At 44.6% G+C, this 15313-nt stretch overlaps 1 protein-coding gene across 4 annotated transcripts; it reads left to right on the top strand.

The window, feature by feature from the left end:
* Positions 1–496: 496 nt before the first annotated feature.
* Positions 497–13236, top strand: LOC128346925 (transforming protein RhoA-like). Of its 4 annotated transcripts, none has more exons than XM_053300725.1 (6): positions 497–780; positions 4261–4421; positions 8308–8465; positions 10444–10564; positions 11003–11133; positions 11965–13236. In XM_053300725.1, exons 3-6 carry the CDS (start codon positions 8310–8312, stop codon positions 12136–12138), a joined length of 582 nt encoding a protein of 193 aa, XP_053156700.1. In that variant the 5' UTR covers positions 497–780; positions 4261–4421; positions 8308–8309; the 3' UTR covers positions 12139–13236. The 4 variants fall into 4 exon arrangements, with proteins under 4 accessions (XP_053156700.1, XP_053156701.1, XP_053156699.1 ...); XM_053300726.1 differs by having other exon boundaries at positions 8305–8465; XM_053300724.1 differs by lacking the exon at positions 4261–4421 and having other exon boundaries at positions 498–780.
* The last annotated feature ends 2077 nt before the right edge of the window (positions 13237–15313 follow it).

Here is a 15313-nt window from a genome sequence, read left to right as displayed (position 1 = left end):
GTCAATGGCGGGAGGCCTCATTTGCATAAAGTCCTGATTACGTTGACGAGGCGAAGGGTAAAGGGCTGCATTGCCACTCGAGCCTGTGGGCGGCGCTACGGATGGAGACTCCCAAGATGGCCGCCGAGCCAGTCCGGTTTGTCTGCCCATCCCCAAGCAACAACTGGGCGCGAAGCGAAGCTTGAAACGGAGCGGAAGAACTGGGAGAAACTTGTTGCTATTGGTTACTGATAGCCACATGTTACTGAATGGGCAGTGCCTTCTAAGGCTTTAGTCCAGCCTTTGCCGGGAAATCACAAGGATTTGTTCGTTCATAACATGCTTCAATTGGCCAGGGTAGACTGTCAGTCCCCGCCAAACTATAGGAGAAATCCCGTCCTCCGTCTTCCATTGGGCAGATATCTGCCTATGCCAGCTGCGATTGGCTGATTGTATCTGCCTATCAGGCTGTTTAGGAGAGGGTGACGATTGGTTGCTGAGGTTTATCATTCCGGAATCAGGCAGCGCCCGATGACGCGGAAAACCTCGAGTTAAGGGAGAACGATACTTTTCCATTGGCTTCCGTCTTGTGCCAATCTGATGTGGGGTGGTTCAAGCTTGTGATCCTCCCTCATTTGTACGACAGTGACGGGAGGAGACGCTTGTGTAGTACTCTACAATAGGCTAGTACTTTCTGTCAATCACACGTAGGTGGGGTTTGTGAGGGGGCAGCTGTGGAGACTCCGGGCGGCGGCGGGTGAGCCGGGCGGAGCCGGCAGTGAAGGCAGCTGATTGAACCCGGTAAGACGAACGCTGTGGCGGTGGCTAGGTTGGAAATAGTTATCTTTATGATGAACGTGAACTGACTATCCCCCCCACGCCCCAAGTAGCAGTCGATAGTATTGGGTTCCTTTAAAAAGCCGTTGGTGGAAAGTTGGATTGGGGGTGGGGAGAGAAGAGCGGAACTGAGGAGGCTGTTAAACGCATGCGCGAAATAAAGGGGACGGTTGAGGACAGGGTGGGTCGCGAGCACCCGGCGGGGGGCGCGTTGAAAGATGCCTGAGGAGGGCTTGATTGGGCGGAATCCTCCGACTCGGGGTGTAGTTATGAGGCTGGGGTGTGGAGTTTAGGGCTCCTTCGCGCATGCGCGCCGTGGTACTATAAAATGAGGGGGTGACAGATTAAAAAACCCCAGAGTAACACACGCCCCCTGGTTTCCGGTTTGACTTGGTAGCTCCATTTTATAGTGTTAAGATGGTGAAAGCAGTCTGCGTTCAAGTGAGTGCTGCGTTGGAGAGAGAGTTTTGATCGGGGCAAGACAAATGGCATAAACTAGAATTATCTTGGCTGAAATCTGGGGTGTATCGTTGTCTTGCCTGCTTTCAGCTGACCTGGACACAGGATACTCTTTAGCGAAACGAGTTCGCATGAAATATCTTCCTGTATTGTGTGTAACTGTTTTACTTGCCTGTCTCTTGATAAGATGGTGACCTATATTTTTGATTATGTATCTTGCTAATAAAAGATCAGTTCAATTATTGACGCTGTTACTAGAGAGTTGAAGTAAGCTGCCGCATATCAACCTTCCATCCAAAATGTGGAGATGGTGGTACAAAATGATTGAAACTGCCCCACCACAACCTTCAGTATGGGAATACTAACAGTGAAGTACCTTGCATTTCATGATTTTCTAAGGATGTGCAGTTTCTGGGCACTTTAAAATCATAGGACAAAAACTGCTTTTCTTCTCCCATCTCTTCTGGTGTGGGGGAATACCTTAGATGAGGAAAGATTGAAATATAAGCAATATTTCATACTCTAACAAAACGAAATATATTGTATATAATCTAGCACTTAAAACTGGATTGCTAGGTATAAGTACCTTAGCTTTATTTAAATGGCAATTACACATATAGCCAGTGTTAGAGGAAGTTGCAATGTTACACTAACATTTTTCCTAAGTAAATTTGTGGTGGTTTGAAAAATAGGGAAAGCAGGCTTAAGTTGAAAATAGAAACCACAAATAATATAGTGAAGGTAAAGTGTGCCATTGAGTCAGTATTGATTCCTGGCGACCACGGAGCCATGTGGTTGTCTTTGGTAGAATACAGGAGGGGTTTACCATTGCCATCTCTCACACAGTGTGAAATGATGCCTTTCAGCATCTTCATATATTGCTGGGAAACATACCAGTGGGGATTCGAACCGGCAACCTCTAGCTTGCTAGTTGAGTCATTTCCCCACTGCATAAACTAAACTTTTAAAAAAGTCAACATCTTAAGCAGTATGTAAAACTCAGCATTATATGGAAACTGGAGAAATCCATATTGGAGAAAAGGCTGAGAAAATTTACTTTTACATTTATATCCTGCTCTTCCTTGAAGGAGCCCAGAGCGGTGTACATGGTTATTTATCCTCACAACAACCCTGTGAGGTAGATTAGGTTGAGAGATACATGATTGGCCCAGAATCACCCATTGAGTTTCATGGCTGAATGGGGATTAGAACTCTGGTCTCTCCAGTCCTAATCCAACATTCTAACCACTACACCACACTGGCTATAGGAAATAAGCATTCCTATAATATAGTTAAGGAATGCCAATACACTTGGATATTAGTAGTAGAATTACACAAAGACAGTAATTCTGTGCAGACTTAATTTGGAGTGAGTCTGACTGAACTTGCTAGGTCTTGTTTCAGTGTAAATATGCAGAGGAGCCGGCTGCAAGTGTCATAGTAACTACAGAAATAAGTAGCTTTCTTGAGCCCATATGTGTTTTTATTTTTCTCCATCTCTATAAATAATGTATGCTTGAAAATACAAGGAACAAACTAACGTTTGGTGCTTTTAACAATTGGCATCCAAATTATCAAGTTCAGAACTTTTGCTTTGTGCTTCGTACAGAAAATAGGTTTGCATGAATCAAGATTTTCACCTGTCTGTGATCACATGCATGCACACTAAAAGATGGTAAAACCTGAGGCAAGTAAGAAAAGTAAGAGGCTATTACAAAAAGACTTTGTCACACTGTTGCAGGAGAAATGTGTTTGAGAAACTCTTTAGTTTGGTCCAATGGGCATTGCTTGTGGTTTCATCCAAGCACACAGAATAGCAATGCTGTTAACACTAATGTTTTTTTCATTTTAAATCTTGGATCTAGGAGTTCTGCAGCTGTATAACAATAGAGCACAACTTTTAATAAGACTTCTGTAATTCTGAGGGGGGGGAAATTGCATACAACTTTGTTCTGTGCTTTCCTCCAAAACATACTGTTTTCCCAGTGGAAAAACCTATTTCCTCAGCCTTCAGATTTCTTGGGTTATGCCTAAGTTACTCAGCTATCTTCCCCAGCCTGCAGTATGAGGATAACATGTTATGGGATTGTCATAAACCACTCTTTAAGCCTCAGCCCACACTTCTTGTAGAATGGGCTTAACATCTATATCTTTCAGCCTCATCTGCCCACCAGTAATGTAGAGACAATCATGGTGGAAAGTTCTCTTCTCACCTACCAAGCACAGGAAACATTGTGGGGGCATGGGAGGCAATTGAAGTGTTAAAAAGTTTTTTAAATTGCCTTTTTTCTTACACAAGGGTATCTGGATTTTTTAAAATGAGCTTCTACTTTTGAGGGAGGCATGATACTGTCACGTCACTACAGTGATAAAGTTCTGGATTTCTCCATTGTCTTATATGGATAGGTGTCACTTTTACTACTCTGTTGAGGGCAAGAGTGTGGGGAAGGGGGATGGCCACCTCCTTCCTGTTGAAAGAATGGGAAAATGATCTGTATTCATGTGACAATTAAAGAGGAAGCAACAAATAATTGTTTCTCTTTTATGGAAGAAGGTTCCATTGCATGGGAGTAAGAGGGCAACTGAATTCTTGAATATTTATTGCTCAGATGAGATGAGACCCTAAGGAGGGTCAGTCTGGATTACTTCTACTAGAATTTGAGCACTACTTTGGAGGATTAGGAGATTGATGTTTTTCTTTAGATTCTTTCTGTATATTTATGTTCCTCCTCCTCCCTCTTCTTATACCACAATAAGTGTGTTTTCCAGCTTGCTGAGTCACTGGAGGATGTTGGCCCTAATCATGTGTTAGATAAGAATAACTTGTTCTGTAGATTTAGTTTCTGGCAAACTTACAACCATTGGAGTCTTCTGCTAAGAGGAAGATTACCCTAAAGTTGAATGTTGGTTGAGCTTTGCAAATTAAGAACCCATAAAATAATCTGTTCCTAATTTTAGATCAACGGCTTTCTGTTTTCCCTTCAGGAGCTTCTCGTAGCTATAGAAGAAAAAAAAGAAAAAATCTCTAGATGTGGCATTTCTAGCAGTAATCGACGATACTTGAGCAGTGAAAAATCTCTCCAGAGGATTGATCTGGAGTTCAGTTTGATTCCTGGCCTTAAAATCCTCCTAAAAAAGCAAGCGATGTAAGTCTTGGCCAAGCAGACGAAACACTTTCTTTTGAAGTGAATAAGAAAAAGTTTCGCTCTCCAGATAAGGGTGTAACATCTGACTTTAAATACTCTCTTAATGCACATCCAAAGCAGTTAGTCACCAGGGTGTTCTGTTCCTTCCATCCTAACCTCACACCCTGGCATACAAACCTTCTGGCCTTAAAATCGACATGCATGCTTCCAGCTATACTAGACTGTGCTCTGAATCCCCAGTGCCAAGTTTTAGAACTGGGCAGGGAACACTTTCCTAGAGAAAAACACTTCTGTTCTGGATTGGATGAGTCAAACTGGAGGAAGTGTCAGCGGCAACTCCTTGATGCCCTTTCATAATAAGCTGTTTCAATATGGCAGTTGCCAGTATAGTATGTGTCTTCTTGGTGCATGTGGTCAGGCCATTTTTACTTTCTTTCTTTTTTCTTTTGCCAGGAAGATATTTATTTGGATAAAGAATGACCAGGATTGGCATTTCAGCTTCTTTATTAGTACTTTAGATGCTCATAGGACAATTGGATGCAAAATCTATTCTTCAACCAATTTAACAAGAACTACCATTCCTCTTTCATTATTCTCTGCATATTAGAAGCCTAAACTATATTAGTGTTGGAAATGCATTGGTTAAACTACACATGCCATGCATAAGCTCATTTGACTCTCCTAAATTAAGGCTGCAATGCTATGCATGCTTGCATGGGAGTGAGCCCTGTTGAACTCCATGGAGCCTAGTAAATGCACATAGGATTGTGTTGCATGCCATTCTCCTTTTAAACAAGGATGAGCTTTTCATGAATGCTGCTTAATATTTATAAGCCAAGCAATGCTTTCCAGTTTTTGAAAGGATCTTTGATATGTTTCTAGCTGATGGATTATATTCCACTTTATATGTCATATATCAGAGCAGTATATCATTTTGAAATGTTCGCTAAATGTCAACAATATTAAGGCGTGGTGCTGTTTTCTGTAGGCTCTGATGGTTGTAATAGAATGCTGTGGTGGCTAAGACGGTACTTTTGCTGTAAAGTGGTTTTAGGTAAGTTGTTACGTCTTAGCCTTGGCCTAAGGAGGAGAACTGGTCTTGTGGTAGCAAGCATGACTTGTCCCCTTAGCTAAGTAGGGTCTGCCCTGGTTGCATATGAATGGGAGACTAGAAGTGTGAGCACTGTAAGATATTCCCCTCAGGGGATGGAGCCACTCTGGGAAGAACAGAAGGTTCCAAGTTCCCTCCCTGGCAACATCTCCAAGATAGTGCTGAGAGAGACTCCTGCCTGCAACCTTGGAGAAGCTGCTGCCAGTCTGTATAGACAATAATGAGCTAGATAGACCAAAGGTCTGACTCAGTATATGGCAGCTTCCTATGTTCCTCTCTCCCCCACCCCACTACCATATGTAGTATAGGAATAGCAACACTGACTTTACCTTACAGGGCTGTTAGAAGAATTGAAACATTCTGAATGCTATGATTTTCTGTAATAATGCTGAGTGTATTTATGGGAAGGTTGGAAATAATTATATTTATGTGTATTGCAGGGTCTGACTTTTAATGTTGATGCATTTCCCTTGGCTGGCTTGATCTATTTGATTCTTCTCATCCCACCTCCAAGATCTTTCATATGTGTTAGATCAGGGTAGGCAACCTTGCACTTCAGCTTCTTCACAGTTGTGGCTGGTAATGATAGGACTTGTAGTTCGTCAACAGTGGGAGTGTCAAAGGTTGCCTACCCCTGTGTTAGAGCATGCTGTATTCCTACAGGGACCTATCTATTTGAAAGATGCATAGTTCGTTAAAAAATAACTCACCCCACACCCGCCATGATATATCATATGCCTGTGTAGAAGAAAATATCACTTATTGTTCCTTGTCTCTTGTGGGCCCATGCCTTGAGTTGTGTGAGTGAGCGTAGCTTCATCTTGTGGGGAAGTTGCCTTTATATAGCGTTCACTTGCAGAAATGCTTGTACAGTGACAACCCTAACATGGAGACAGCATAGGAGACCATTTCTTGTTTCCTGTAATACAGATTTGCTGTAGATCCCAAAAATCATTATGTCTGCCCATATCTAAGACCTAGATCTTGTGGTGAACCAGTGCCTGGGCTATACCACTTCAGGTCAGAGGTGGGGAATAATGCTCTTGTATATAGGAAATTAATTGAGATATCTACTGTAGCTACTTCCTTTGACATACCGACTTTCTGTGTGTGTGGGAAATTTATTTATTGCTTGATCTTAGTTTGTGATTCATTCATGTGAACCTTCACCTGCAATTTGAAGTGGCAGAGCCTGGATACAGGTTCACCACCTCAGGGATAACGAAGTCTACACATTGCATAGATGTGTAGTAGAGGAAAGGTTTCTACCAACATTTTGTCATAGGAGCAGCTTGCAGGATTAGAGAGAATTACTATGTGCTCAGCAGGGAGGTAAACTAGCTCTGGGGCTGTACTTGGTGCTCTTTCCCGTTATTGTGTGTGAGGTCAAAGCTTATTGCTTCTGTATTGATGACGTTTCTGAGCATACTATTCTTGGGGTGATTTTGCCTTGCACAAAAGCCTTTTCGCCTTCTCATGTATGTGCATGTTTTCATTTTCAGGTTTATATTCTGCCAGTTCAGCTACCAAGAGCCCTCAGGTTGGCTTGCAACAACCTTGATATAAACACAACATAAACAATGTTTAAAATCAGTATTTGCACTCACAGCACCGAGTTCCTCATTTTTCCAGCCTCTGCTCTACCAGTCAGGGCTGAATCTGACTGAAGAGTTAGTTGGTTGACATACCATTTAAATTGATGAAAGCTTGCAGAGTAGAAGAACCCCTTTCGTCAGAGCAAAGCCCAAAGTGCCACAGGGCTGGGGAATCTTTGTGTAAACAGTGGCCATGTCTTGCGGCCACTTGCATAGCCTGGTTCAGCTTGTGGGCCAGGTTGACAGAAGTGTAGGATTGATGCAGATCAATAGCCCATGTGTGTTATGTCAAAGCCTACTAGATGTACTGTGGAGAAAGCGTAGTTGTGCAGCGTTGGCATAGCATGGATCTGTGGAAGCTGCATGTGCAATGCTTGCACTTATCTTAACCACTACTCTATACTAGCTGTGTAGAAGAGAGCTAATTCTAATATTTGGGTTCATACAGGGTTCCAGCTTGTTCCTTAGGGACCTCTGCTTCCTTCTGAGATTGTTGCTTGAAATTCACTTGATGTTTCATCTGTAGTGTTTAATCCAGGCTTGTACAACATAAGGCCTGCGGGCCAAATTTGGACCACGGGGACTTTTTTGCTGGCCCCCAGAAAGGAATATCCTGCAGCAACAGCAGGAGCCACGAAAGAGCTCTTGGCCTTTCCCACTGATGAGTGGCAGCAGCTCAATGTAGTCGGCCACTTGAGACCAAATGTCCCCTGCCCCCCGAATGAAGCCTGCTGACACCATCCCTCTGTCCCCTTGCCTTTCCCCTGGACTCCAACCCTCTGCCCCCTGACTTTTATTAATATTTTAAATAATTGATTGTATTGTAGTAATTAATGTGCATTAAATTGACCTCGGCCCCATGCAGCAAGTCATGGTTGGTTCAGGCCCACCGGGGCATTTGAGTTGTGCACGCCTGGCTTTAATCTGTAGTGTAGGGATTGGTAACTGGCGGCTTCAGGGTGTAAATGCAGCTGCCCAGTTGCCCCCCCCCCACACACACACACACTTGTTAGCTCAGAGGGAAGAAGATTGTGTTAAGGGAATTGAATCTCTGATGAAGAGTCTTGCTGACTTTGGAGTATGGGTGGAGACCATGAATCGCCATCCTGCCGTAAAACTGCTAGCTTACCAGAGCTGTATTGTCTGTCTTAATGAAAATTGTTCTTTTTCACTTCAGCAGAGATGGCTGCCATACGCAAGAAACTTGTCATCGTGGGAGATGGAGCTTGTGGAAAGACCTGCCTCCTTATTGTCTTCAGCAAGGATCAATTTCCAGAGGTCTATGTCCCCACTGTCTTTGAGAACTATGTGGCTGACATAGAGGTGGATGGAAAGCAGGTAATGCTTTCCCATTATTGTATGAAGCTAGAACCTAGTCCTTCTGCATTAAAAGTTTGTGAGCACACTACCTTGGGCAATTTCTTTTCCCTCAAAACACGTCAGCTGCGCATTGGCTTTGTGTCCGGTTTCCTTCAGAGCTTTACTTGCGGAGACTCTGGACAGGGCCTTTTTGGCAGTGGCACTTAAGTATAGAATTCCTTCCCGCTAGAGGTTCAGCAGGTTCCCTCACTGGCCACCTCTTGTCACTTGACCAAGATTGTTTTGTTCTGGCAAGCATTTGTGTGCTGAAGTTTTTAGGATTGTAGAAGTCTAGGGGTATTAGTTGACTGCTGCTGTCCTCTTTTAGTCTGTTAGAGTCTATATGTGTTCCTTTTAAATTAAAATTTTGGTGAATTGCTGTTAATTGTACACATTTTGGGGCACTACTGTGGAAAAGTGATCCAACAGCACAGTATCCCTTCAGTGGCTGTTTCTGGTGCCTACCTTTTTTGTTTCTTTTTAGACTGAGCCTTTTCTGGACAAGGAACCATCATATTATTTTTGTCCTATGTAAACTGTTTTGAGAACATTTTTGTTGAAGAGCAGAATATAAGTAGCTGTAGTAGTAGTATCAAAATTAGATGAATTTAGCACAGTAACGTTCAGCAGGCTCTTGCTGAAGGGGATGCATTTAATTCAGAGGACAGATCATGTCTTGGAACAGGGGTGCACAACTTTGGCCTTTCTGCAGACATTTGACTGCAGCTCTCATCATCCCCAACTATTGGCTACTGTGGCTTTAGTCCAACAGCTGCAGAACTGAAGTTGGAAGGATTAATCAAAAACTACACTTAGTGAATTATTTTGTTTCTCAGCACAGCAACCCTCGGTAGGTACAACTTTCATGGAACAGAGGGAAAGAGAAATACTGAAGGTCTAGTGAATATTTGAGGGGCCCAAGTTCAGATGCTAACTCGGCCCAGTTTTAATGCTTCATCAACATTTGTGGTCCAGTAAGCGAGGTGATTGTCTGTGTCTCAGACTTCTGGGACAGAGCTTGTGTTGAGTGATATGGATGGTGGGAAGATGGCTGGTAAGACCTGTCCAGAGCTGGCATCTGTGGGCAACAGCTGAGGGCCCACAGTTAATCCCAGAGACCACCTAGAAGGGACTATCTCAGGGCTCTCCCAGGAAGGAAGGAAACCATGGAGGACAGTACTCCAGAGGCCCCCATGGCCTGCATGTGACTCCACATAAGGTCTTCCCAGGGAGTGAACTATATACTACTACTACTGTGAATATTCATATACTACTCTTCAACCAAAGTTCTCAAAGCAGTTTACATAGAGAAATAAACAAGATAAATAATATTTAACAGTTTAGGCATCAAACTGGCCTCAGAAAATATCCATTTTGCCCATGTGGTATCAACAAGGAGCCTGAAAAAGTAGACCTTTTTACTAGGTTTAGATTCCCCATCCATTTCCCTAAACCTATTTCCCCATCCATGAAAAGCGTGAAGTGCAGCTGATAGGAAGGGGTAGCAATAAAATTTATTTTTAGTGGTAACAATTTGGATGTGTTTGAGAAAGGAAAGAGATCCTTTGACTTGTTCTTTTTCTGAGGAGATTAATTCTGAAAATAGAACATGTCGAGCATTGTATGAAGCTGCCTTTTAAAAACTGTCTTGGGCATTCACCTCTTGGTGCATGTAAAAGATGCTTCCTTTCTCTGGGTTGGTCAAAGTAATATGTGAAACAGCCCTTTTTTGTCTGTCTTCCCTCTGTCCAAAGAGCAAAAACAGGAATTGGTTTGGCTTAATTCAGGTAGTACCAGCATCCTCTCATGCTGATTCAATTCTGGTTCACCGGAGCGTTTTAAGAGTGTAGTGGGTCGAGCCACTCGATTTCAGAACTTGAGTTTGAGCTAATGGGGTGACAGTGACAGCACTTCAAGGACATGCCCCTCCTAAGCTGCTACATTTCTACTTGTACAGGTAGAGCTTGCCCTGTGGGATACAGCTGGCCAAGAGGACTATGACCGTTTGAGACCGCTCTCTTACCCCGACACAGACGTCATCCTCATGTGCTTCTCCATTGACAGCCCTGACAGTTTAGGTAAGTTCTTACCTCTTCTGTGTGTGGGGGTGTGGCTGAGTGTAAAGTCCAGAGATATCGAGTCCTTTTTTTCTAGTCTGTCTTCAGCAGTTTGAGATCTCTGAAATGGCAGTCATTATCCTTGAGCTAAGCTGTGAAAGTAGCTTGCTTGGTGGAGATACAGCTGAATTCCCCCTCACCAAGCCACATACACACCTGCTGTTCTGTCACTTGTCCCTTCCCATTTCTCCTCCGCCCCATATGCATACATGCCCCAGGCTGCCACTTTGATCTCAAGAGGGAGGAGAAATATGAGGGAGGGTGCTCATATTCCTTTCAGCAAATATCTGGAGGTAGCTGAATCAATCTGCTATGGGATACATCATCTACAAGTGGCAGCTTCAAAGTGTCTGTGTAAGCTTATGCTTATGGGATTTCTGGGTCTTTATACCCCCGCAGAGAATATCCCTGAGAAGTGGACTCCAGAGGTGAAGCACTTCTGTCCCAATGTGCCTATCATCTTGGTGGGGAACAAGAAGGATCTGCGTAATGATGAGCACACACGACGGGAGCTGGCCAAGATGAAGCAGGTGAGGCCTGAACATGTCACATCCCTGGCTGGGATCCATTCCAGCTCTCAGGAGTGTTCTTAATATTCCAAGGAGCTCTTAAATAGCAGCACTGTCTATGTGGCCTGCAGAGATTGTGCTTGCTTTACAGGATGCCACATAGTAAATCTCCATGATCCCAGTCCTAGCGAGGGCTGAGCACTATTTCGGCTTAGAAAAAACTGTCCCAGTTTTGAAAGATGGGTATAGAGACCAGGGTTGTGATTGGTTGTTTGCTTACTCTAACTAGTGCTGTGCACGAACCTTTTCGGAGGGCCTTTTACGGGCCTCCGAACAGGTTCGAACACTGGCTGACTCAGAGGTTCAATGGCGAGGGAGGATGCACTCCTCTCCACTCCCCCCCCCGCCACGCTTCCCACACTGGTGCTCGATTTCCTAAAAGTCCATCGAGGTGGCAGTGTACCTCCCTGCCACCCCATTGCCCCCTTTATCAAATGTAACTGGAAGTACTCGACACGCCTGTGCACGTCAGGCGTGAACACATGCACCCGGCATGCATGTGCGTTGGGCGAGTGCAGGCACATCTAGTATTTCTGGTTACATCCAGTAAAGGGGCAACGGGGTGCCAGGGAGGTATGCTGCTGCCCCCGACAGACTTCTAGAAAATCAAGCACCAGCGGGGAGGGGGGTGTTAAGTGTATACTCCCCCACCCTTAAAGCTCCCCCCCCATCGTCAAACCAGCCCCTGCTGGTTTTGTGCACATCCCTAACTCTGACCGCTAGATTCCACTCCTACTTCCTAAACTGGACAGACTCCAGGAAACCTCACTGCCTCTTTCTTTCCCTTCACAGGAGCCAGTGAAGCCAGAAGAGGGTCGGGACATGGCCAACAGGATTAGCGCTTTTGGCTACCTGGAATGCTCTGCCAAGACGAAGGATGGAGTCCGGGAAGTATTTGAGATGGCCACCCGGGCTGCCCTGCAGGCCAAGCGTGGGCGCAAGAAGACCTCGTGCCAGCTGCTGTAATTCCCCCAGCCTGCCTCTCCTGCCTGCCAGCCAAGCCAGTGAGCTGTTTGCTTCCAGGCTTGCCTCCCCTCTGATGCTCTGCTGGAGGCAGGACTGGCATGGCTCCTCAGAGGGGGAGCCTGCTAAATCTGGGCAGGGGTTCTTCTGGAGCATGGCAACTAACTCTGGAGGTGGGGTTCCTAGGCTCCTCTCATCACTGTGCAGGGGTGGCATTTTTCCCTTCCATCAAGGCCTCTGGCCTGCCCTCAGAAGGTCCCTGAGGGTCAGTGGGAGAGCCGCTTGGCCTTCTGTGCTTGCTCACAGCAGCCTTGGCTCTCTTCTTGAAGACTTTTTCCTGCCAAAGTGTGAAAGCTCTTCGCTTCAGTCATGGTCAGAGCCTTGAATTGGAACATCCAGCCCCAGGGCTGCTGTTCTGTAAACAATTGTCATGCATTTGAGTTGGGGAATCTAGTCCTCCAGCACAGTGGATAAGCGGTCCACTTTGCACCCCTTATTTGGCAGACAAATCGATCCCTTGGCTGGCTCTTCTGCAGATAGCAGAACCACTCTGGGCTAGGTTCCCTTCACCAAGAAGAACATAGACCAGTTCAAAGGCCACCTAAGATTGGCTTCTCTTGAGGGCTGTCTCAAAGTGGCATCAGGTCCCTCCACCTTTCCCCCCATCCTGCTCTTGAATAGAACTTTCTCCACTTCAATATTTATCTCCTGGCGACAGAGCAGGGAGCTTCCTTTCTTCCAAACTGGCCAAGGAGACTGGGCCTTACAGCCTGGCCCCTTTCTAGCAAAATAACTATATTTGTAAGCAGAGATGCTATGGGCCAGTTTGTCGCTGTTGGGCAGCTCTCTGGGCCTTTTGTGACTGGAGTAGCCACTACCACCGCTCCACGGGCAAAGGATCTACTCTGTTGCGTCTGTCTCTCTCTCTGCTCCCCCTTCACTCCTGCTTCTTCTCTCCCCTCCCCTTTTGTACTCACTGCATTGCCACCAGGGTGTATGGTTTTTGTGTTTAATTTGTATTCACATGTTTAAAAAGTGGTTGTTACTTTTCAAATGTACTTGAAAGACAAATCTGTAATAAATTTGTAGCGATGTTTAGTATGTGGCATTGTTGCTTGTCTTTTTTTAAAAAGCTGCATACAATAAAAAGGTGGGTAGGATAGTGTGCTGTTTGTCACTAGAAAATCCAACTTCTAAGCCAAGGAAACTCTTAAAGCACACTGGGACAACTGCATACCTTGGACAGTAAATGGAACATTTACAAGGCAGGAGGAGCAATAGAATAATCAAGGAACTAAGAAGTGTTGACAGGAGCCCTGTCCCTTCTACAAATATTCCTTTCAGTAGCCCAATGGATACCGAATGAAGGTATAAGCTATTGGTGAAGTTCACTTGGGCTTAAGTGACTCAAAATTACCCAAATCCTGGGCAATGCCCAGCATCTCTAAAGGATGGAGGACAATACAACTTGAATTGCTCCAGTTCAATGAAACAATTGGTGGGGAAGAACAAGTAAACTCTTTTGCTTGAGGTTTAGCACCTGAAGTGGCTGGATTCTCAATCTGACAAGTTTGGAACATACTTCATTCAGCAGCCTACTTGGACTAGATTCCTAATCATCAACTCTGAAGTGAGCATGACTTAGTGCCAACATCCTCTACGGCAACTGCTCCATTTTCCCCAAGAGTAGTGGTTATAAGCTGTGCCCCTCTCCCTCAGAGGTGCTGTGGTCTCAGATGTCTGTCCCATTTCTGATGGCTGTCCTCACAGTGCTGCCCTTTTGAACATCATGAAATGAGCACTGGTGGTTCATTTCTCATGTTGTACAAAATGGCAGCATTTTGATAAGTTTTACCACAGAAGCAGAAATCTTGCAGCAAGAAAAGCTGAATTTTCAGAATTGTTTAGTTTCATGCACTTATCTGTACCTTATACTGTGTTTGCCATTAGGAGTTGGAAAGGGCTGCAGTACTACTGGAAGCTACTTCAGGAGAGGAGAGCTGGTCTTGTGGTAGCAAGCACGACTTGTCCCCTAGCTAAGCAAGGTCTGCCCTGGTTGCATATGAATGGGAGACTTGATGTGTGAGCACTGCAAGATATTCCCCTCGGGATGGAGCCGCTCTGGGAAGAACATCTAGGCTCCAAGTTCCCTCCCTGGCTTCTCCAAGATAGGGCTGAGAGAGATTCCTGCCTGCAACCTTGGAGAAGCCGCTGCCAGTCTGTGAAGACAATACTGAGCTAGATAGACCAATGGTCTGACTCAGTATATGGCAGTTTCCTATGTTCCTACCTGTGCCTTCAGTAGGCATTACCTAGTGAAGCATCCCAAGATGAGGGCTAGATCCGTTTCTTTATGAAATACCCTTGAAGCTGAAACATGTTCCCAGCCCCACATTCTACAGCTGAGTTGCAGCACACATACTACTGCTTATTCCTGATTAAGCTGAAACAGCAGTTTAAATGCACCATTAGCAGACTGGAGGAAGATTAGTAGTTCATCCCATGTAGCTGTGTTGCTGTTTCCTAATGGTTCAACAAAACCCACTGCATGGAAGACTAAGTTGGATCCATTATTGTTTTCATCATATGCTATTTTCTGCCATTCTTTGGCAAGTAGTGCTTAGAAGGGAGGAGGAGGGGAGATAGGGACTAGCTGCTAGGACAAGGAGCTCTTCCACATGTTCCTGCCTGAATCCAATGTTGAGGGAAAGCTAAGAAAAGTATCCATCTCCAGATAAACTTGTCCAAGTATCTTGTCTAGATTTCCATGAGGCTTTGATAACTAGTTTGAACAACTTTACAATAAGCAACTTATACATAAGGGTTAAAGTCAGTTTACCTCCTGTCAGTCTTCTGAGCAGTTTACATACCTGCAGAAACTGACCAGCCAAGCTTACATGTCTAGAATTATTAAAATGAAGCAAAATTTGACAAATGGTTTTCCTTTAATTCTGAACCTTAAATTAATGGCCTGATTGCACAATATATCCAGAAGGAGAACTTTTCAAAATAATTTGAGTTCAGGCAGACATGTCTGACAAGAGCCCCTATAAAAGAAGAATCAGATGCAAGAGTCAAGTAAAACTCAAAGCAAGCCAGTCATGACTTTCACTAAAGACAACATTTTACTGTTTGTAATGTGAAGACAGCTCATCCTGGAGAAAATCTGTGGTTGCTA

Source organism: Hemicordylus capensis, chromosome 2, assembly GCF_027244095.1.
Source record: "Hemicordylus capensis ecotype Gifberg chromosome 2, rHemCap1.1.pri, whole genome shotgun sequence".
Taxonomy (NCBI): domain Eukaryota; kingdom Metazoa; phylum Chordata; class Lepidosauria; order Squamata; family Cordylidae; genus Hemicordylus; species Hemicordylus capensis.
The sequence above is the reverse complement of the archived record's forward strand: the minus strand, read 5'-3'. Positions and strand labels throughout refer to the sequence as shown.